Consider the following 23952-nt stretch of genomic DNA (forward strand, 5'->3'; position numbering starts at 1 on the left):
TTGGAGCCATTTGATAAAACTCAACAAAAATTATGAGTAAGCTGAAAGATTAGAAATGTCTTTAAAAATATGCTAAAAAACTGACTTTATGCCAAGGGTGAATTTAATCCCCACTAAACTGGGGGAGAAAGCAAAGATCACTGGTCACTGATATCATCCCTTTTAAGTGAAAGTTTGACCCAATGCAATGAAACAAAAAGAAATGAGTTACAACCACTGGAAAGGATCTTCTCTGTAGATGTGATAGCATTTCTAGAAACCCCCAAAACCTCCAATTCTAAAGTTAGAATTTGAGACAGCCAGATAAAAGTAAATATAAGAAATACACTGCTTTCTTATTTACCCACAAAAAAACAGAAAACGTAATTGAAAAGTTCTAGCCATAATAGCAAAAATATAAAATTTTAAAGAATGAAATTTATAAGAAATATGTTGGATCCATACATATGTATGTATATGCATATGGATATATACATATATAAAACTATAAAGAGAGCAAAAATTATTGAAATAAATGGAGATTCACATTGTTTCTGAATGGGACAACTCAAGAGTATAATGATATAAAATCTCTCCATTTTAATTTGTGGATGTAATGAAATTCCAAGGTAAAAACGTATATCCAGGATTAAACCCAAGCAAGACCAGGGGGCGTGAGTAAGTTGAATGGGAAACAGCAGACCACACATCATGTCACAAAACACAGTTGCACCAACGCCTCAATTCACACCCACGGCTGTGCTGGGGAGGGGGAGTCCTGTACAACCCGCCGAAACAAGAAGGAAAGGACCAAGTACGACTTACAGATGGGCCAGTTCCCTATGTGGGTACACACCAAAAGCGGGTGATGACTCTATTTTAGCAACGTTCGCGGCAGGTCTTGAAAGAGAAGAGAGCGGTAAAATCTTCCCAGGGGATGGAGTGTAAGCAACTGCGCCCCACCATCCACTTTGTGTGGCAGGAGAGGAGGCTGAGGTGAGACTATACAGTCCATTCTCATAATTCACGGCGGTTCTGTTCTATAAAGCCACCTCCAACACTGAATCAGTGAATACTGAACCACCACTCCTAGGAGAAATAAGTGATTAGGTTCCTGCGAGCCTCTGGTCACAGGAAATGATGATATTCTCATCAACCGATCAATACACAACCTTGTTTTATGTGTGTTTCTGTTTAAAAACACCTCATTTGGTATGTATTGTTGACTCATTAATATTGAATTCCAGGCACTGTCACTCGTGTCTGAACACACCCATTTTCTCTGTAAATAAATCACAGCCTTCCTGAGCTTAGAGGCACTAGGGCAGCACTTCGGCACTACAATTGGGGGCCACTTTAAACAGTGAAATCAGCCACAAAACTCAAGAAAATGTGAAAAATGTGGCACTAAATAGACCTTGAAAAGGAGACTTGTTTACAGCATGAAAGCCGAAACAAGAAGGCAGAACATCACCCCGTGACCTCAGCAGGGAATGTGAGATTTGGATTACAAATGACTGTGAAAGCACCATGAGCATTGATTTTGGGGTTCTAAATAAATTTTGGCAAGTAGATGAGTTGGCAAACACAGAAATCTGCCAATAATGAGAATCAACTGTATACAGAGTCACAGCAGGAGCCAATGGCCTGGCTGGCTGGTCAGAGGCCTGGATGGCAAAGAGCTGTGAGCTTGGGGGCCAGTTGTCTGGGGTAGAGGCATATGGATGGAGTTATGGGAGTGGGCACAAAGTGTGATTTCTGAATCACATTTTTGCCAACCAGAAGGCATTCACCACGGGAGAGGCACTGAATGATCACGTAGACAAGATGGCTCACCCCGCTGCATTAACCAGCCTTCATCACCAGCCACCGCAGAACCGGCACTGGGCACGTGGATGGAGTAGCCCAGGTGCAGAGATGAGGCTATATAAGGACCCGATGACAGGAACTCCCATGGACAAAGGCCAGTTCAGCTGCAGCTGCCTCTGACTGCCCACCCTGTCACCCACAGAGACCAGTGCTGAGCCCCCAGCGTGGCACTAGTCCTTGAAGAGGTCAAGCAGTCCTGGATGGTAAGCTGATTACATTGGGCCTCTTCCATCTTGGAAGAGCCAGTTCACCCTCTCAGGGACAGATATTTTGGGCACAGTCTGCCTCTCCTGTCTGCAGTGCCTCAGCCAGCCCTCTGGGGGCTGACAGAAAGCCTGGTCCACAGGCTTGGAATCACACATGGCACAGCATCCCACCAGGGGGCCCACTTCACAAAGACAGAGGCATGGGGATGGGCCTGTCACCATGGGATCTGTGGGTCACATCACATATCTCCCCAGGATCTGGCCTCTAGAATGCAGGAATGGCCTTCTACAGGAGCAGATGAAGCACTAGCTGGGAGGTAACACTCTGAAAGGATGGGGTGCTGACCTTCAGGACGTGGTACTTGCATTAAATTGGAGACCTCCACGTGGTTCTGTGCAGAATACGTGGGTCCAGGAACCAAGGGGTGGAAGCAGGAGTGGTCCTACTCTTCATCACTCCCAATGACCCACTAGGGGATCTTATGCTTCCTGGTCCGGCAATTCTGGGCTCTGCCCAGTTGGAGAACCTGGTCCCCAGAGGGGGTGTGTTCTTGCCAGAGGACACAACAGATCCGGCTGCTGCCGGGGCCCTTTGGACTTCTTACGTCTAGGGACGAGGAGGAGAGAGAACTCACCATCGTGGCAGGAGGAACTGGCCCTGACTGGCGGGAGAAGGGAGGTCTGCCCTGTGGGTGCAGGGAGGAATACACATGTATCCCAGGTGACCCACTCGGTGCCTCTCACCCCTCCCTTCCCCACTGTGACTGTACAAGGACAGATGCAGCAACCCGGACCTGAGGAGTGTTATGTGTGAGGAAACAGACCTCTTGGGAGCAGGTAAGACATGTAAGCCACCAGATCAGCGGGGGTGATAGCTGAGGGAGAGGGGAATTTAACCAAGGATGGCACTGATCACATTTCCAAGAGCAGAGGCAGCAAGGAAGGCTGTCACTAGTTCCACTACACTTCCTTCAGGAACAGGGGTCCAGGGAACCGTGGAGATACTGCTGCCTCGCTTGCATGGAGAAGCAGATCTGTGTGCCACGGAAAGGCACCACTCAGCTCTCCTGCTTTGAGAACCCAGCTGCTGCTCTTCTGGCTCCATGAATGTGCTCTCGCCAAGGCCACGCTTTCCACGGGCCACCCCAAGCCAGTGACTGAGCACACGGGGGTACTGAGGCAGGGCCATCTGGTGAGACATGCAGCTCCTCCAATGGGGATTTTGGTTCAAGGATCCCCCCTTGGCCTGGCCAAACCTTTCTTCAAACTATGCTGCCACCCAAGACTCTTCCTGCCCAATCCCTCTTCCTCCCTCCCTCCCTTCCTTCCTTCCATAGATATAAGACCTGCATCACAGTCTGGAATTCCCCCCACCTCCCGCCTTCTCTTTCTCCCTCTTCAACAAACCTCTTCCATGTCTAATCCCGTCTAGCGCTGCTTCTTGGTGGAGTTGAACTAATGCAACCAGAATCCCTGTTTGGGAGAAAACTGTACTTCTTTTGACTTGTATTGAGAAATATACCGATATCTTGATCAGGGTGGAGGGTGGACCCAAGTATGCTCAGTTTAAACCAAAGGGGCCCTAAACTAACCTCTAAGGAAGGCAGGTCCTATTCACGGAGGAGCCTTCATTCAGCTGAGCTCAGAGGTACGTCTAGATCTGTAGGTCTGGGGACAGATGCTGAACTTGAGGGGATTATGGTGTGAGACCCAACCAAGAGGATCCTGACGCCGAACACGCCACGGGGGCAGGGATGAGACAGAGAGGTCATCACAGTGTCAGCGTGGCCAAGAGGGGACTCGGGAGCATAGACATGTGTCAACATGATGGGTACCTCCAGAAGACCCCCAGGGAAGCAACTCTGTCTACCAATATTTGGGCAGGTAGATTTCTTGGGGGAAACTAGAAAGGATACAGAGTGGGTTGGCAGGGAAGAAAAACGCTCATACACGAAGTGCTTAGAGACAAATAACAGCATTGTTATGGCTACCATGCTGAGCATTTTATAAGCATTACAGCATTTAATTTTCACAACAACCCCATAAGGTAAGGGTTATTAACATATCCATTTTATGCATAAGAAAGCTAACGATCAGAGGGGGTGGGTAACTTGCTCAACACGGCAAGCAGCTGGAGGGACTCAGATTTAAATCCAGGTCTCCGGAAGTCCAAAGCCAGTGATATTAATTTTTGCAAAGTACTAACCCCTTTTCAGCAGGGCAGTGGGCAGGAGGCACAGAGACACGGTGTGAGTGCCCAGGGTAAGGGGCCGTAGCAGAGGCTAAGCTCCTATTCCCAGAGGACAGTTTTGTTTCTAGTGTCATTGGCTGGCCTTTGGTCACTTGCGCTGTGGACACCTGCGTGGGTGGCAGGCTTCCACTATGTGTTGGGGCACAGAACCTGGTCCCTACCACACTGGGGGTTATGAGAAGATACAGTTCCAGTTTACTGTGACCAAGGTCACAATGGTGGGGACTTGCAGAGAAGGGCACAGCCGATTTGCTGGCTGGAGTTAACCCGCTTCTAGCAGGGGCACAGCAAGTAAGAACACATCACGTACACAAGGCAGGTGAAAGCGGGTGGGGAGGAGGAATCTTATGTGCAAAGGCACAGGGGTCTGAGGTCTGGGGTTCCCAAGCGAGAAAAGGAGTCCTGTGGGATGGGGGAGTGACCGTCTCAGGCTGACCCTTTGGGCCCAGGATCTTGGGCAGGGGACCCATGCTTTGCTGTCGCCCTGTGCCTTTAGCCGAAGCCTAATTCATCAGGTCCAGCTGCTGCCAGGGCTGCAGACGTCTGCTTAAGTCTTTTGGTCCGACTCCCCATACTCCGTCCGCTCAGGATTTCCGAGACCAGGCTGCTCCGATTGCCCTTAGCTGGCACACCGCACAGTCCCCCAGACACAGCTAGCAGAACCCTGCCTCCCGGTCATACAGAGGTCCTGGTGATCCCCCCTGCCCGGGTTCCCTTTCTTTTCCCCTAGTACATGCTGCTTCTAATTCTGCATAGGCCCTTGGTGCACAATTAAAGCCTCACAATCTAAGGAGATGTGGCCTGAAGTCCTTCTGATCCCAGGCTGCGGACGGTCCTCACGCCAGGGTTTCTGCTTTAAGGCCTAGCCAAAAGGAGGCATGGGGGGCTGGGACGAGTCAGGAGCCATAGGCAGAGGTGTGAATCCTCTGCGTTCTCTGGGGAAGAAGGTTTGCAACTGTCACAGGTGTGATGACATTCTCAAGGCAGACAGAAACGCAAGTGACAGTTCCGTGTGTCCTAAAACAACGGAGAACTCAGGACTCAGCTGAGGATGATGGCGATCCAGTGGTTCTGAGCAGGATCAGAATCCCCTGGCGGGCTGGTTAAACACAGGTTGAGGGGCCAGGCGGGGGCCTGAGAATCTGCATCTCTTAACAACTTCCCGGGTGATGCCGATCTTGCTGGCCTTAGGATCCCGTTTTAGATGTAGATACTGCCGGAGCCCCACCGAGAACAATTCCTGGGAGCGTTGACTGTGAAAGGTTCATGGTTGCCTCCTTCTCTAAGAATTGCCCTTGGCCAATGGGAGCCTTCCTGCCTAGGAACTTACGCACATGCCCCGCCCATCCTGGCCTGTGACCAACGACTGACACCTCACACAGGAGTCTAATTCATGCTGAAGAGCTCCCTGTGGAACCAGGCAGACCTGCCTCTGGCACGGATCTGGACACCATCTGGAATATCTCATTTACTCCTTGCAAATATCCCATGAGGAAACTGCAGCACAGAGAGGGTGAGTGGGTGGCTGAGGTCACAGAGCTGATCACACATCTGACCTTGGAGCTCCCACCCGACTCTCCCCCAACCACTAGGCTCTGAGCTGCAATGTTGAGGGCACAAGACACTTGGGTTCACGGGAACGAGGTTCCCGTCCTGCCTCCACCACTTCCTGGCTGTCTCTGGACAAGCCACTTGCCCTCTGAGTCTCAGGTACGCATCTGTTAAATGAGGATAATTCCATCTCCTTCCAAAGTCGACGGGAGGGTTAGATAAGGTGGGCCGTAAGATGGAATAGACTATAGGGTCCCCATCTGGCTTACTTACCAACAATAATGTAGGCAGCACTCTACAGTTTGTGAAGTGTTTACACAGGCAGCATTTATTTTTCATTCATTTCTTCACTCACTCAGTCATTCAACAAACCCGTATCGGACACCTGCTACATCGCACACACGAAGCTAAGCACCAGGACTATCCATCCACGCATCTGGTTCTCACAGCCACCCTGTGGGGTAAATAGCATCAGCTCCATCTCACCTGAGGCTCAGAGAGAGGGAGTTAACGCCCAAGGTCACCCACCAGGGCAGAAGAGGAACCTCAAGACTCCACACTCCCGGTTAAGTGCTACCACTTGGACCCCGGGCTGCCACCATCACAGCTGGGGCCACAGCCCAAGCCAGCCGGTGTGCTGAAACCTCTCCCAAGATGCCCTTCCTCTCGAAATGCTCTTGGTGTCTCGACTTCAGGAGTACATCGATGCTCTCTTCTGAAGCCTTAACATTTTGATGAGTTTTATTTGTGTTGCTGCCTTTTATAAAGACCCCGAGTTCTAAATGGACAAAGCCACAAGAAGAGAGAAAGAGGGCATGGGACTGACTTTTTATTATCCAGCAGAGTCAGGGGAAAATGACTCCAATAGATCTCAAGTTTTATGTGTGCCAGACATTCTACGGGGCCAGAGATGGTTTCTCAGCAATGCCGATGGTACATTAAAAGCTCATTTTCCCAGACGTGGTACTGAATATGCACTCGGAGGAATGAGCCATTATACTGGGTAATATCGAAGCTGCAGCTGACGAATGTTGCTGAGATATTCCGTGAATTCTCCCTCGTGACTCGGGAGCAGGTCTCAGAGGGAGAGGTACTCTGCTGAGCTGGGCACCTGGCCCAGAATGGAAGTTAAATGTCTGGCCCTTGCACCCTTCGCGGCCAGAGGGTCACGGGCTCCGATTAGGAGCCTGGCAGGGGGTGGGGAAGATGGATACCAGAGGGCACCTAAGTGATCGTAAAACATCACAACTGTTTGGTGAATCCCAGCAGAAGAGGTGGCAATTGGGTCTGAATAAGGACATCCAGGCAGGTGTGAAGTTTCCTCCCCTCAGGCTTCTGCTGCTGTTCTCTGGCCCCTAAGGCCCAGCCCCAAGGCCACCACCTCCAGGAGGTCCTCCCTGCTACTACTCTCCTCTGAGCTAGTCAGCACTCCTCTGCTCCTCAGTCCAAGCTAGCACCTCACACTTCATGCTGCGGTTACTTATGAACGTGAATGGCTTGACTCAGAGTCGGTTAAAGGGGTTCTCTGTCTTGGCTCACTCACCCCCTTGCTCATTCAGTAATTCACACAAAGGCTGTACAGGTTGGCTAATGAGTGCACAGGCTTGGGAGTCAGCCCATCTGGGTTCAGATCTGGGTGCCACCACTTAGTGGTGGTGTAGCCAAGTGATTTATCTCTCTGTGCCTCTGTTTTCTCATCTGCAAAATGGTAACAATAATATCCTTCATCAGGATGAAGGATTAAATGAGATAACAAATATAAAGGACTTAAGTGGGTGTCAAGCACATGATAAATGCTACATAAATGTTAGCAGATTACAGATAATTCATCCATTCATTTAGAAAAAGTTCACCGAGAGGATATAGGGGTCAAACAAGGAGTGGTCCTTGCCTTCCAAAGGCCAAGATAAGGCATCCGTGACCACAGGGAGCGTGAGTGGTGCTCCAGGGGGCTAGCCATCATGGTTCTGTTCTTGGAGATGCTCCGCATCAGTGAGCTGCCGGCTCTTGTCTGGCACAGGGGTTGTGGGTGAATAAGACAGCCGCAGGGAGAGACAAGCGGACACCAAGCTGAAATCATGGCTGCTATTACCCTTCCCCCTCCCCCAGGCTGGGAGCACCCCAGGGCATCTTTGAATCCCCTGTGACTTAGATACCACCCTGCAGGCAACCTCGATTCACCCCATATATGGCCTGAAGGGTGCAGAGAGCACGGGGCTTGGAGCCAGAGACCTGGGTTCAAGTTCCATATCTACCCTTTTTCTCACTGTGTGACCCTGGACGATAATCTCCCTTCTCCCATTCATTCTGTCGATAAACAGAGATTGAGGGTTATCTGCAAGACAGGCCCTTTGTTAGATGCTGGTGCCAGAGAAAAGCATAAAGCACAGACCCAGCCTTCAGGCTGTGCCGAGCTGGTGGTACAGACGGGCATCTAAATGGCCAACCACATATTTCCATGAATTCAGACTGATCTCACCTTTATTTAAATTTTTGATACACAGTTCATCATATTTTTTGGTGGTAATTTTGGTTTTTAAAAATACTGCATGAAACCTACACCCGGCCCAGAGGATCCAGAGAGCCTCCAAGAGAAGATGACTTCTGAATTGGGTCCTAACGCAGGAGCAGAAGTCCGCCAGGTTGACAAGGGGGAAGGGGCTTCCAAGCAGAGGGAACAGCATGCGGTGGTTCTCCAACAGGGTGATTTTGACTGGTGGGTGCTCCTAGAGGCCAGGAATGATGGGTAGAGGCCAGGGATGCTGTTAGACATCCTCCAACCCACAGAACTGCCCCCACAACAGAAAATGATCCTGCCCCCAATGCTGGTAGGTCCAAGAATTGTGAAACGCCACGCTAAAGCACCAAGGGGTGAAACATCATGGCGTCAAGCTACCTTGGGCTGATTCCTTGGCTTCTCTAAGCCTTAGTTTCTGCATCTGAAAAATGGGGATAAAAATGGTACCTACTTTAGAGGGTTATTGGGAAGAGGCAATGGCACCACATCTGTACACAGCAGGTGCTCAATAAATAGCCCTATCTTTTCCTGCTTTGAACACCCCTCAAACTTTATAGCAAACCCTTCTCAAAAGAGACAGCTTCCCTGGGTTCCAAAGAAAACTGGGACATGGAAAAGAATATGTTTTGTTCTTTCCCGAACTTCCTCTTAGAGAAAACCATGAGTCTTATCTCTCAACGAACGTGAGCCTGTTCGTAGAGAACTAGCCCATGTGTTCGCTTATCACTGGCCTGAGTTTTAACAGGGACTGAATTTTTATGGCTGCGTTATAAACCTTTGCAAAAGCCATTTTTAAACTAAAATACGCTGACAGGTTCTTAACTACTATAGCTACTAAATTAAGCATGAGGGATGGGGGTGGTGGTGGGGTGCAAAAGGAAACAAAAGTGCCCTGAAAGAGTCAGTGGAGGTAAAATAATGTTCATTAAAAATAGAAAAACAAACACACAAAAACATCTTTTGTGTTCAACTTCATACTCGTACATCATAATGGTTCCAGTAAAAGGCCATTTCCCCCTGAGATAATAAAAGAATTGAATTTTTCCTTATCGGTCATCTATTTTTCTAGCTGAAGCTATTACTCCCGCTCTGGGGTTGCTAGGCAACAAGAAATATTAATAGCAGCTTTTATTAGCTTAGCTTTTGCAGCCGAGTACCAGAATGAGAAAATGGGAAACATAAATGTGTTACATAAATCTTTCAACCTTTCAGAGCCGGTGTTAGTCTCTGTTTTCATAATGATTTATTGAAGTGATGGTTCATTTATGAGAAAAAGGAGTACAGGATAAGAAAACGGAGCAGTCCCCTGCAGGAGTGTTTGAAAATAAATAATTATAGCAGGGGAGCAAAAGCTGTTTAAAGCCATTTTTCCGAGTTTTATGAAATGTAAAAAGACATTTCTTTCGCTTATTGCCCCTAAAAAACAGGGGGAAGGAGTTTCTTATGGACTCTGCGGAATATAAAGAAACCTCTGGACACCGGGTCCCTCCGCCCCCGTGTAGGATCCTCAGAGGCCCATTTGGGAGATAAGTACCCCACTCCCACCCCCAGAGGGAAATTAGCCAAAAACATGGCAACCAGGAAAAGCTCAGGCTGTAGGAGCCCTTGCAGACACCCTACTTTTACTAAGATGGATCCTTCCCCTGGTCACACAGCCAAGAGGAGCTGGGTTCGGGGCCCTCACTTTCTTGGCAAGTAGTGGAACTGTCACTTTGCTGTTGCTCTCAAGCGCTGAGCCTTGACCGAGGCCCTAGTTTAATGAATATGCCCGTCCCCTGTCCACCCCCAGCCTCTGATCTGCCCTCCCCGACACCCACCTCTTGGACCAGCCCCACGTTGGCGACTCAGCCCGACAACGGCTCCAGCAAAGCCGACCCCAGGCAGGTCAGGCTGGACAAACACAGATACCCAAACCTCATCAGTAAAATGAATAAATTAATAAATAGAGTAGCTTACATTTACTGAATGCCCACTGTGTGCCAGGCAACTGGGTACTTGCCTACATCTGATCATTGAATCCCCATAAGCTCCAATAAGGCAAGTAACACTACCTCCATTTTACATATGAAAAAACCTGAGGCGCCGTGGTGATTAACCCCTTGCTCTGGGTCACAGGGTGGAAGGTAACAAATGGTGGAACTGCGTTTTGAACTTAGGTTGGCCTAACCCCAGAGCCCACGCTCCTAAATACTGGGTAATACTATACATCAACAAAACAAAACACACACACACACACACAATATGATCACAAATTCCTGCCCTCCGCTGCATTCATGCCCTTCTGCAATGTGACTCTGCCATTTCTCCCTTCAAGAGGTGGGGTCTATTTCTGGACATTAGCAAATATGATGCAAGCTGAGGTTTGAAGTGGTTGCACATCGGAGCCTCTTTCTTGATGTTCTTGGGAGCCCTGTGGCCATCACCATGTGAACAAGCCCAGGCCACCATGTGAGGAGAGACCTGTGACCACGTCATCCCCATTGACCCCAGCCAACTGCTGAGATGTGACCAGGGCCATCCTGGGCCATGCAGCTCCAGCCAAGCTGCAAGCTGACCGCAGAAGTCAGCCAAGCCAGTCCAGATCAAAAGAACTACCTTGCTGACCCACAGAAGCACCAGAAATAGTAAAAGTTCATTGTTTGCTTTAAGCCACTAAATGTTGGGGTGGTTTGTTACACAGCAAAAACTGATACAATTGTAAAACAACGACAACAACAACGAAAAACAAATCATGCATTAAGGGCAATAAAATGAATGAATAGGTTGGACTAGGCGGGGCGGGGGAGGCAGGGGGAGGTATCTCTCCTGGTCCTGTGGCTCAGAAGTCCAGACGACCAAAGGTTGGGGGTCTTTGGTCCCTTTTTCTCGGACTCCAGAGGGGATCCCCTGCATCTCAATTTGTGAGAATCAAATAGAGGGAGATCAAGTCTCCTGGGTGGAGAAGGAATAAGTCAGGGAAGGGAGGAGGAGAGAGAGAGGAGATTGGAGGGGAAGAGTGAGAACAGGAAGAGAAGGGGGCAGGAGGTGGGGGGAGATGAATATTAAGGACCTTCCCCAGTCAATACACAGGCCCTGCCCGTAAGCTCTGAGCCCTGCCCCCAGGCTCCAGACCCTAAGCCAGGGCTGCAGGCTCTCTCATGGGAACCACCTCCAAGGCAAGGGGGTGAAGTGCAACTAAGAAACTGCCCAGCCCTCTCCCCAAAAGCCCATCCTAGGATCCTAGCCAGGAAAGACCCTTCACTTGGTCTGGCCCCAAGCCCTCTCTGTGCAGGGAGAAGGTCCAGCCTTGGCGAGACACTTTGGGACAGGGACCTAGAACACAAAGGGTCTAAAACTACCAGTCTAGCACTCAGGATTTTAATCCAAGTTGATAAGTTTTGAGCCCCCCAGGGCAGTGGCATGTGTTGCGGAGGTAGCAGGGTCTCTCCAACCCCAAACCCATATGCTTATCCAGAGTGTCATAGCTGGCAAAGCAATTATCCCCATTTTCCTATTTGTGAGTTCACCAGAGATGGAATCCCAATCCCCATTCTATAGATGGGAAAACTGAAGCTGGGAGAGAAGTGACTTATCCAAATTTCCAGAGAAAGCAGTAAACAAGAGTCGCTGCTGGAGAAGAACGTTTGAATGACGGCTGTGTGCCACCCCTGTGCTAACTGAAGCCCAAGACTGGACCACAGAATTTTAGTGACCCACAGGGCTCATCTTAGGGAGACCCCACATTTCCCAAATCACCAGAACCCATGGCTGATTCTGCCAGAACTCACTTCCCATCGAGCCCCGTCTCCACCTGCCCAAGGCTCTCCCAGGAGTTTCTCTAGTCTCGAAAAAGGTGCAGGTTCCCCAGGAACTTATCTGGGGGCATCAAACTTTGTCCCCTCCCAGAATAATTCCTATTCTGGGTAAGCCAGGACCGTAAGTTCGAGCATTTCCCAAGGACGACTCCAAAGTAAATTATTTCAGACTTAACAGAGGCTGCGCAATAAATTCCACTCTTCTAGTTTCTTTGGGTATTTTAGAAACTGATTTATACATACAATATCTCTCTCAAAATGAGACAATCAACACAGGATAAAATTATTGAGTTATGAAAATAGGGGTCAGATGGAGGTGCGGTGCTTTAAATTAAACTGGCAAAATATATCTTTCATACTAAATTGACTCTTTTTGTCTTGGAAATGAATGTTTAATCAGTTAAGATGCTGAAGTCGAGGGAGAAGCCTTAAGCATATTTAATTTTGTAAAAGGAGCCCGCTGCCAATATTGTATAGGACTCCCGCCGGCAGCCATACCTTTAAAGCAGAAGAGCCGACCCCCATGCATGCTGGGAGCCCACGCGGGCCGGGCAGGGGACCAAAAGGAATTGGTGGCCTCTGGCATCAGAGCCAAGAGGGCTTGGCGTTGATGAGATGGCTGTCAAACACCTTGGCCTCATCCACTGCTCCAGGGACCACATCCTTGACATCTCAGCCTGTGTAGAGAGCACCGGAGGCATCCTGGTCATAGGGGCATCCTCTGTGCCACTGGTGACCCTGCAGCCAAACTGCTCCATCCCTTGGGCACCTGCTAAAACTGAGAGGTGCATGGTAGACAGCTGCGAGTAAATTCTGGTTTTGCGACTTCATAACTATGTTATACTCATTCATTCATAAAATACATAAACTACTAGTGTCAGGTCATCACTTCCTTTAGGAAGCAAGAACCCCACATCTGAGCCAGCCGCCTCTTCTAGGTGGACAGAGCAACATGCACTGATTCTATCAGAGCTTTTACTGCATTTTCAAAAAATGAGCTCTTCACCTGTCTCTCCACCTGCACCAGGAGTTCCTCAAGGGCATTTTGTAGATCCAGAGTTCAGAAAAATGCCTGGTACCTAGCTGGCTCTCAATCAAGGCTGATCACTGTAGTTAAGTCCAAAAATGGCCTCTTCAAGACATCAGATTCTAATCCCTGGAACCTGTAAACGGTACTGTATTTGGAAAAAAGTCTTTGCAGATGTGATTAAGTTAAGGCTCCTGGGATGGGGAGATGATCTTAGATTATTCCTAAATGCCCTAAGTACTTAACCATCCTTATAAGAAAGGCAGAGGGAGATTTCACTGACAGAAGAGAAGGCAATGTGATGACAGGCAGAGATTGGAGTGATGCAGCCACAAGCCAAGGACAGCTGGCTATCACAAGAGGCTAGGAGAAGTATGGGATGGATTCTTTCCCAGAGTCCCTGGAGGAAGGTCACTCCTCCTGACACCTTGATCTTGGTCCAATGATACAGATTTTGGACCTCCATCTTCCAGAGCTGTGAGAGAATAAATTTCTGTTGTTTTTAAGCCACCGAGTTTGTGACGATTGTTAGAGCAGCCACAGGAAACTAATACAATCACCCACCTGCTCTGAGCCTCCATTTCCTCACTACAGTCGTTCCTGCCTCACTCGGAACTTGGGAGCATTACGTGGGAAAATGTTTGTAAAGCCTCCTGCACAATGCTTAACATCTAGAGGGTGCTGACACAAATTCCAGCATCACCCACATAGCATGCACATCCATACACACAGACACACACCTTCAAGCTTCAGCTCAGACTAATTTAAAACAATTGTCTTCAAGGGTGCTTTGTGCCTCTTTGCCATATAGTCCCAATGGATGGACACGTTCTTATTTGGTTTCCTACTTGGTACGGCAGCCTTCCCCTGGGTAAAATAGTTCGGCTTATCTTTCATTTCATAACGAGGGAATATAAAACCCAGTGAATCCTTGAAAACTCTCACTAATGGAAGAATTAAAGCTATATGAATTTGTGAAGCATCTTAAACATGCATTACTTTTTAAAGAAATCTGGAAAATGGCTACAAAGTACCTATTTGGACTGAGCCCAACAAAAGCATTTTCTAGGAGGAAGGATCAGGGGGGTCACCTCTGATAAACAGATAATATCCTTTGTAATTATCAGAGCTATTATAACCAGGTGGCCCTACCAAGGTACCTGTGAGTATCTGCAGTCTGTTCCTTTCGGTAAATGAGACTTAGGGGAAAACACTGCCATTTGGTTACAATGGGAATTCATTTTTATGACTAATAATAACAATAGCAAATATTCCCTGATTGTTTACTCTCTGCCAGACATTTGTTAAGACTTTACATACATTATCTCAGATACACGTCACTGCAAGAAAAGGGGACTGAAGCTCAGGATGTGGGACCAGGATTAACATGGGTCCGTGGGATGCCGGAGCCCACGCACTTACCACTAGCCCGCACTGTCTCCACTGACCACCAGCATCCCAGACCAGTGACACTGTGGCCCAGAACCGCAGCCAGACGCACCCCTCATCCACGGCCCTCCCCAGGGTACACACCAGAGACGTCTGCAGGGCCCCGCCCTTGCCTCTGTTACCATAAATCCCGAACCGGGACGGTCTGGAATTGTGAGGTTTTTGTTAGGAAATTAGCTGGGCAAGCAGCTAAGGTGAAAGCGTTGTAACGCAGTGGAATTAAAACCACACGGCTGTGGAATCCGCAGGTCTCAGAGAGAGAAGGGGAAGCGGAGAAGCTGCATTATTGATGGGCTCGTTCCTCAACAAATGGAACATCAATTTCCACTGAGCACTTTAGTCAGACCCTGAACAGTATAAAATGTGGGGCTTGAGTTGTCTTCCTCCCTCCCTCTCTCCTTCTCTCCTTTTACATCTCACTAGCTTCGAAAAAACAAAAGTGACGCGGCTCTCAAAAGTATACATAGAGTATACCAGGTTTTTTTTTAAGCAAGGAGATTTGGTGGTAATAAGAGTAAACAATAAATAAATAAAATACAGTTAAGATTGTTAGACGATAAACTGTATACCTGAAGGTCCCAGGCATCTGCTAGAATTGGGCCACAAATTTGGCCATGACCTCTGAGCAGCCTCTGCAGAGATAAACATGATCCGTCCAACATCATGTGATTCTGATAGGAAATCAATTTAGTGGCCCCTCCTCCCCTCCATAGGTGTGTTTGTGACAAAATCAAGGACTGCTTCCTCCTGGACACAGTGGTGGGTCCAGCCATGCTGTCATGGTCCTCCCTGGAAGACCCAAACTGCCACCTGCCAGAGACATCAGGGAAGATGTTGGCTGCTGGAAGCCTTCATGCCTGCTGTGCAGATGACACTAATGATACTGCTGGAGTTCCTGGATCCAGCTATGCCTGAAACCCTTTGTCCACCCCTGGATATTTCAGTCTTTTTTTTGCATCAGTTTATTTGAGTTTGATTACTGTCACTTAGGAGTGAGCTTAAGGGTTGTGACTAGCTGTGAAGGAAAAAGCAAAAATAAACACACATCACAGTCATTCAGGAGAAGTTCTAGAATTCCCTTAAGGAGATTTTCCCGTTGTACAAAAAATTCTCTACTGATTTTCTATAGGTCTTGATTGTTCAAAGCAACCATCCATGCTGAAAAATCATACATTTCCTCAGCATGGGATTCAGGATCTTTATGATCCAGGCCCTGCTAGTTTTCATTCCTCTCTCCCTATATAGCTCCATATCCTTTCTCTCCAGCCCAATAAAAAGAATAACCTACATGCCACTCCTAAGCACAACATGAGCCTCCTGCCTCTTGCTTTTGTACATACTGTTCCCTCAGCCTGGAAGGTCCTTTCCTTCCCTGGTCTGCCTGCCAAATTTCCACACATCCTCAAAACTCTAAGTCAGTAATCACCCTCTTCCCTGCTAGCTTAAGCAATACAATATTTTAAAAACAATATGATTCTATTTATATGAAATGTGCATAATATGCAACTATATAGTAGATCAGTGGTTGCCTAGGGCTAGATGATGGGGGCATTTGGGAATGATGGTTAAAGGGTATAAGGTTTCTTTTGGGGGTGATGAAAAGGTACTAAAATAGATTGTGTTGATGGTCACACAACTCTGTGAATATTCTAAAAGCTACCGAACCATATACTTCAAATAGGTCAACTGTATAGTAGGTGAATTATATTTCAATAATAAAGACTTTTTTTTTTTTTGGCCACACCAAGCGGCTTGTGGGATTCTTAGTTCCCTGACCAGGAATCAAACCCAGGGCCCCTGCAGCAGAAGCACAGTGTCCTAACAATTGGACCGCCAGGGAAGTCCCCCTCAATAAAGTCTTTAAAAAATAAAAATAAAGATGAGACTATACTATTAAAAATAATAATAAAACAAATAATACCGAGATATTATAAACTCAGCTTCAGAAATAAGTAGTGTGAGGACATAAATTTCCCTCCATGCCCACCCCGAATATTCTGCAGACCCCCATGCAAGTAACTAACTGAGCCCAGACCCTGCCCATGAGCAGAGGGTCCTCATCAAGGCTCTGGCATTCTGCTCCCCCTCAACTCCCTTTCCTGCTGTAACCAGCAGGAACCATGGCGGGTAAAAGGGACTCACCGTGGGCAGCTGGCCCGATAGCAGGTGGCTGTCCTGGGCCAGCATGTTGGACACCATGATGGCTGGGAGGTCCATGGCCTGGTAGGAGTAAGCAGGGAGCAGCCCGTTGGGCGTGAGGCCGTGGCACAGTGAGTGGTAGCCGGCTTCGTGGTCCCCCAGGTGCAGGAGGGATGGCTCGGGGAGGTTGGGAGGTGTTATTGGGGGGATCTCATAGTCTTCGTTGCTCTCGTTCTGGCTGTTGTAGGTCTAAAACATCAAAAGGGCATGTTGTTGAGGGTCAACGTCTTACAGCTGCAGAACAGGCTTGACAGCACCAAAAATAGCAACAATGATAACCCCTTGGCAAAGGAGAGAGGGGATGATCCCTCTGCAAGGCACACAGTCAAGATGGCCCAGTCCGACTCCTGACCCACCCCCAAATGGGTGCTTCCTCCTCCTATACAGTCTGTATACAGAAACCTGCCCTCCTGGAGAACGGGGCCAGCTCCTGTTCACCTGTTCTTCTCTGTTTTCCCACCAGATCTGGCCCCTGCAGCCCACCATGAATCCATCTGTCCACACCCACCCATTTTACAGATGGAAGAACTCAGGTCCAAGAGCAAAACGGCCCATGCAGGGCTAGTAGAAGAGCTGGGAGTGGAGCTGAAGTATCCTAACTCCCTGCCCCATGGTCTTCCAGGGCAGCTGGACGACCTACTCTTATATGTTCCCAACTGGGTCCTCTCTTGGTCTTTCTCATCTTGGTAAACGGTAAAAACATTCCCCCAGGAGCACAAGCTACGAGCCACACTGGACACCTTCTTTTCCAAACATTATTTGTTCATTTTTCCCACCTCACTGCACTGACCAGGAAGCTCCATTACAATGCTGAATAGAAATGGTAAGAGTGGACACCCTTGCTTTTTTCCTTATCTTAAGTAGCTCAATATTTTTACCACTAAGCATGATTTGCCATAGGTTCTTACAGGTATTTTATAACAGGTTAAGGGCATTCCTTTTTCTTTCAATTATGCATCAAATTTTAATTTTATTGAATTCCTTTTCCCTGCATCTACTGAAAGTCTCAAGTGACTTTTTCCTTTAATTCAGTTAATATGGTAAATTGCTACACTTGGTTTTTCTAATGTGAAAACAACCTTGCATTTCTGGAATAGACCCTACTTGGTCATTTTATGCATTATTAGATTTTGATTGCTGATATTTTGTTTAGGATTTTTGCATCTAGTTCACGAGTAAGATGGGCCTATGATTTTCCTTTTTCATACTGCCTTTGTTGGGTTTTAGTACCAAGGTTATGTTAGCCTGGGGAATCATTCCTCCTTTGCTATGCTCTGAGAGCGATTAGACCTAGGAGAAGAGTTATTTGTGAACTGCAAGATGGATCCAAGAAAACATGAAAGAGAAGTTTCAAGATATAGAGGACAAAGTGAGGGTGTCTAATGGACATCTGTTCAATCAGCCTTCTGGAGGGAGAACAGTGAGAATGGGGCAGAGGAATAATTGAAGAGATAATGGTTGGAAACATTCCAGAACTGATGAAGGACACCAAAGGTACTGGTGAATATGATGGTACATCTTACAACAGTCATAATATATAATGTGTAGAGAAGGAAAAAAACATGAAACCACAACAGCATACAAGAAATAAATCTTCTAACATCCTTATATTCTTTGGTAAATTAAGTATGTGTATTAAATAGCTAGGGCAGTTGAAGTCCATTACAATATCTGGTTCTTGGTGGGTAGGCTCTCAGTAAATATTTGTTGGATGAGGTTATTGAGGGGGTGGGGATGGGTAGGATTCTAGTGGAGTTATGGTGGGAGTAAGGCCCACATGGTCTCTAAAACACCTGCTTGTTGTTAACGCCTTTCTCCTCGGGCACCTGTGAACCTCACCACGATTCCTGGCGAAGAGCCCTAGGCTGCCCTTTGTATCCACAGAAACACGCTCCGAGAGGGCAGTGCCCAGCCACACTCATGCCCCCGCCTTGGACCCAGAGCCCAAGCCACCTCTTGCTTACTGGCTCCCTCTGCAGGGATCTTGTGAGATTATTTCACGGATAGGCAAACAGCGGTCCAGGAAGCAGTGACCCTGTTGGTGGCAAAGGGCATCCGGAGCCATCAGGAATAGGATCCAGTCTTCTGACCCCAAGATCTGGCTCCTTCCTACCACATGAAGTTGCTTCCAACAGCTGGACCAAGCTCACAGGTTTGGGGACCGACCCCTGCCTAGTTGCTCTATATGCATACAACCAAAGTTCTATATCTCATACTGCACGGTCTTAGCCTGTCATTGCTCTCTCTCAGCTCAGTTTCCACACTCGCACAAAGGGGGACACAGGATGGGCTCATCCACCTTTCAAGCTCCATGGCTAAGTATACACGTTAGCTATTCTATCAATATCCATGGGATTTCAATCCAATTTGATGGGAGTCCCCCAGCTGGTGCCTGGGAGTAACAGAAGGACCAGGAGAGGGCCCAAGGAAGATCCAGTTTCTCCTGATCAAGCTTGACACATAGGTGGAAACCATCTCCTGGTAGGTCTCAGCTCTACCGAAAACAATTTCCTTGAGCATTTTTTTCAATCAGGAAATATAAATATCTAACATCTATTGAGCATATAGTATGTGTCAGGTGTGAGCACTTTACATAAGTTTAATGTATTTAATTCTTACAACATCGTTGTGAAGGAGGTTCTGTTATTATACAGCCATTTTATGGATACGGAAACTAAGGCACAGAGAGGGGAATTTACCTGCCCAAGGTCACACAGTTAGAAAAAGGTCTCACTCCCTCCTCGCCTAATTTACACTGTCTGCAAAGGAAGGCAACGTTTTCTAGTCTGTGACGTGGATCCTGAGACTCTGGGTCCTAACAATCCTGAGAGGCGGTGCCAATCAAGGCCAAACTGAGGGCTTGGGCACCAAGAAACAGGCTTTGGTCCAGCCTTGTTATTGATGAGCTTGGGAAAGTAACTCCTCCCACTAAAAGGTGAAGATGAAAAGCACGTTTTCTTACACAGGACCCCAATCCAATGCTCTCCCTTACTGTCTCTTACCCAGAATATAGCCCCCATTGCTAGTTACTGATCACCCAATATATGGTGGGTGTTTTATGTGCACATCATCTCTAATTATTTTTTCTCCATAATTTCCTAGGTGTGTAACAAATGGTATGTGTCTCTAATATCCCAGCTGTGTCTACAGTGACCTCCTATGTCTCCTTAATTACAAGTGTGTGTCACCTATGATTTCCCTAATTCCCCAAGTGTGTCTAAACTGACCTGGGACATCCCTCAAATTCCCCAGGGAGGTCTACCTTGATGTGGGTTGTCAACTTTATTCCCCAGGTCTGTCTACCTTGATATGGATGTCTCCCTAATTCCCCAGGTAGGCCTGCCCTGAACTATTTCTTTTCCAGCTTTATTAAGATATAATTGACATATAAACCTCTAATTCTTAAACGCATCCTGTATTTATCCCCATTTACAGATCAAAAAATCAAGATCTAGAGGCTTCACCCAGGTTACAACTAGGAGGTAACTGGGTCTGATCCGTATCTTCTCGTGTTGCTGTGACAGTAGCAACCTCTTTAAGGACCCTCCAAGCAACAGCCTCCCCCTCTGAGTCTATGTCCACTCTGCTCCCAGTGCCCATTCCTCAAATAAAGACATTCTGAACACTCGCTGCCTAAAAACTAGTATGTACTGAAAAGAGACAGAAAGAGAGAGGTCCCTCCAAACATCTTAACATGGCACCCAAGGGTGATGAAAACGCTTCAGATTGTATTCTGATGCATTTTGGTGCATATATGCCGGTGTTAACTTCACCTTTACGTGCATCTCTTCTAAGACAAGATACCCAAAGGTCAAATGGTATAATTTTGTGGTTAAGGATATGAATGGTACATAATTTGGTGAAGGGAGATTGATTGCTCTAGGGAGCAGAGAGGGGAAAGGGGAGAAATACCCCCAAGAAATCAGAAATGGCTGGAGAGAAAGCACTCTGTACCCTTCTATGCCTGGCACCTGGCTAGTAAACCCTCCACCCCTGATGTGAATGCAACCACCCACCCCGTCTGCACCCTCACCAAGACAGCTGAGCAAGGCTCTGGCCAAATTTCACCAGAAATCAAGCTCACCAGCTCTGCGTGGGATCTTCGTGCTGCTGGGAACCACTCCCTTCCACCTTGTTAATCTCCACGATGATTCTCCCCTGAGTAGTCCTCTGAACTCCCTTTCTGCCCCTTTGCCCTTTGCAGATGACCAGTCACCTTCTACTTCATTCACAGGGAAAACAGAAAATAGCTTCCAAAATGTCCTGACACCAGAACCACAAACCTGCCCATTTGGCACCAACTTGCCTCCTGTTTTGATGCCAGAAGAGCCATCCCTACTTCTTCCTAAGGCCAATCTCCTTACCTGTGTATGAATGGTCCTACCCCCTCCTTTCTCCCTCTGTCCCAGGGACCTTGGTCATTCCATTAACCATTCTTGTTTCTGGCTCTTCGGCCTCCCCTCCCTGTTGGACTGAGACATGCTCAACTCTCTGGTCTTACACACTCGCTCATCCCTCTGCAGCTGCCACCATCTCTCCTCCGGTTCACACCCATCTTCCGGAAAGGGCTGTCCTCACCCATCGGCTCCCCTCCCTTGTCTCCCATTCACTCCACAGCCCACTGCAACCTGCATTCTCTTCCCTCCATGCCCTCACCAACCAGTGAGCTCCATGGCACCAGATCCAGCTGGCTTTTTTTCCAGCCACATCTCATCTGTCCCCTCAGCAGTGACAGTCCAACTGATGCCTTTCCTTCATCTTGGGGACATCCCTCCTTTAGCCTCCGGGACCTCGTGCTGTCAGTTACCTGCCCACCTTCTTGCTTCTCTGTCTTCAATGTCAACTCCTTCTCTGCCAGCCATGGTGGAGTTTCTTGGGTTCAGTCCTGAGCATTCGGCTCTTCCTGCCCTACACCTTCTCCCCAGGTGGACCTCACCCAGTCTCAGTTTCAACTTCCACCTTGATGCCGCATTTCCACCTCCAATTTTGGTCACTCATCTGAGCTCCAGATCTGAGCATCTAAACGCCTACTCAATGCCCCCACCTGATGTCTCACAAGCGTCTCATAGTGAACATGTGCAAAGCTGCAAGCACGATGCCCCTTCCCCCACCCTGCACCTGTGTCTCCCTCATCCTCCACCCAGTCAATAAAGCCACGAACTTGGGGCTTACCTTCAGTCACCCCTCAAGTCCAATGAAACTCCTCTGAAATATCTTTTAAACCTATCCATTTCTCTCCATTCACACTGTCTTGGTCCAGGCCACCAGCATCTCTTACCTGGGGTACTGCAACAGCTTCCTTATTGGTCTCCCATAGCCCACTCTTGTCCCCACCAATCCATTCCCTTCATGCAGCCAAACGGGTCTCTAGAAAGATGATCATCTCACCACATAACTCCCATGCTTACAATGCTTTGATGGCTCCCCTCTGTCCTAGGATAAAGTCCATAGTCCCAAACATGGCTTGTAAGTCTTCACCTGGCCTGGCTCCCATCACCCTTCTAGCCACAGGGACCTTTCCTGCCTCCAGGCCCTCACACAGTCTGTTCCTTCTGCTAGAATGCTTTGCCCGTCACTCGCTCTTCCTTCATCTGGCCCATTCCTACTCATCCCTCAGCCATAGGTTTGGTTTAAATGTCTTCCCTGACACTCTCTAGAGTAGGTTACCCTGCATTTCTTCTTGGAAGTACTCATCAGATTTGTATCTAACTTCTTGTATAATTATTTGTTTAATGTTTAATGTGAGTTCTGCCAGGACAGCCCTTGTATGTCCTGTTTTCCAGAATCTGGCACAAAGTCAGAGCTAAATAATTAGTTGGATGGGTGAATGAGCCAGGTCCTATGGCAGATGCCATAAGCAGGCATCTCACCTAACCTTTGTGACTGCCCTGGAGGTGGCCATTACTGCTGCTATTGTACAGGAGGCAGTACGGTGTACGTGGTTCAGAGCCTTGAATTCTGGCTCTGCCACATACCAGCTGTGTGGCTTTGGGCAGGTTACGTAACCTCCCTGTGCCCCAGTTTCCTCGTATGTGAAAAGAAGGTAATAACAGTATATACTATAGGGCTCCTGCAAAGAGTAAATGAATCAACATGTGTAAACTTGTCAGGACACTGCCTGGCACAGAGCCAGCCTGCTCAGTGATGGTTGTTATTGCTGCTGCTATTGTCCTTGCCAGGAGTTTCAGAGACATTAAGGAACTTCCCCAAGGACACAGGACAAGTAAACAGCAGCTCACCCGCTCGGTATCCTCACTGTTTTGCCCACCGTGAATGTTCCTAACTCCTCACACCACAGGTCCATGCATCACAGGCTGATGTCTGGCTTCAGCCTGACCACCGAGATGGGCCAGGGGCTGACTGCCTTTAGATGGCACTCAGCCATACGTATCATATCATCCCGGAAAGCAGAGTCCCAGGAAGCCTTCCCCAGACCCTCCCACAGCAAGACTCCCCTCCTCTCATTCTCCCTCCACAGCCTCATGTGTGTTCCCCATAGCATCTTTATCACCTACAATGATTTGTGACTCTTTCCTTCCCTTTAGTTGGGCCCCCTCCCCCCAGACTCCACGAGGGCAGGGGTTAAGGCTGTCTTGTCACCAATGCCTGGCACACAGTAGGTGCTCAATTAGAATGTGATGAATGAGCACATGAAATGGGAGGACACACCAGGCTTTGGGTTTAGACTTTACCTGGGGGTTTCCATATCTGTCCCTCCCAACAGACTGGAAGTCCCTCAGTCACCCACTGTTCATGTCTGTGGACCGTCACCTTCCTCTCTACTGCCTGCACCCAGAACAGGTGCTGTCACATGGCATGTGACAGTAAATGCCAAATGACTGCACGAGTCCATACCTTTCATTTAAAAAACCAAAACCCTAACACACTGGAACCAGCCCAAATGCCCAGAAGCCTTTTCCAAAAATAAGCATATGTTGCATCAAAATATTGGAATCACACCATTATGACAATTCACTTAAAGAGGCAATTAGCACACTTAAAAATAACTAAACGTGCAAACACATACGTGCCTCCTCTGAATGCAATTAAATCCTAAATGCATGACACCTGAATACCACCCCAGCCTGCTATGGATTCATACTGTGTGC

The 23952-nt window shown here is 48.0% G+C and overlaps 1 protein-coding gene across 5 annotated transcripts in view; it reads right to left on the reverse strand.

The window, feature by feature from the left end:
• Window positions 1-23952, reverse strand: part of TOX2 (TOX high mobility group box family member 2) — a 271714-nt gene that overhangs the window by 29572 nt on the left and 218190 nt on the right. For all 5 annotated transcript variants that reach the window (XM_059896588.1, XM_059896590.1, XM_059896592.1 and 2 more), the window contains one exon: window positions 16787-17032. In XM_059896588.1, coding sequence (XP_059752571.1) covers window positions 16787-17032 — 246 coding nt within the window. The remainder of the gene's footprint in view (window positions 1-16786; window positions 17033-23952) is intronic.

The sequence above is a fragment of the Balaenoptera ricei genome, chromosome 15, assembly GCF_028023285.1.
Source record: "Balaenoptera ricei isolate mBalRic1 chromosome 15, mBalRic1.hap2, whole genome shotgun sequence".
NCBI lineage: Eukaryota > Metazoa > Chordata > Mammalia > Artiodactyla > Balaenopteridae > Balaenoptera > Balaenoptera ricei.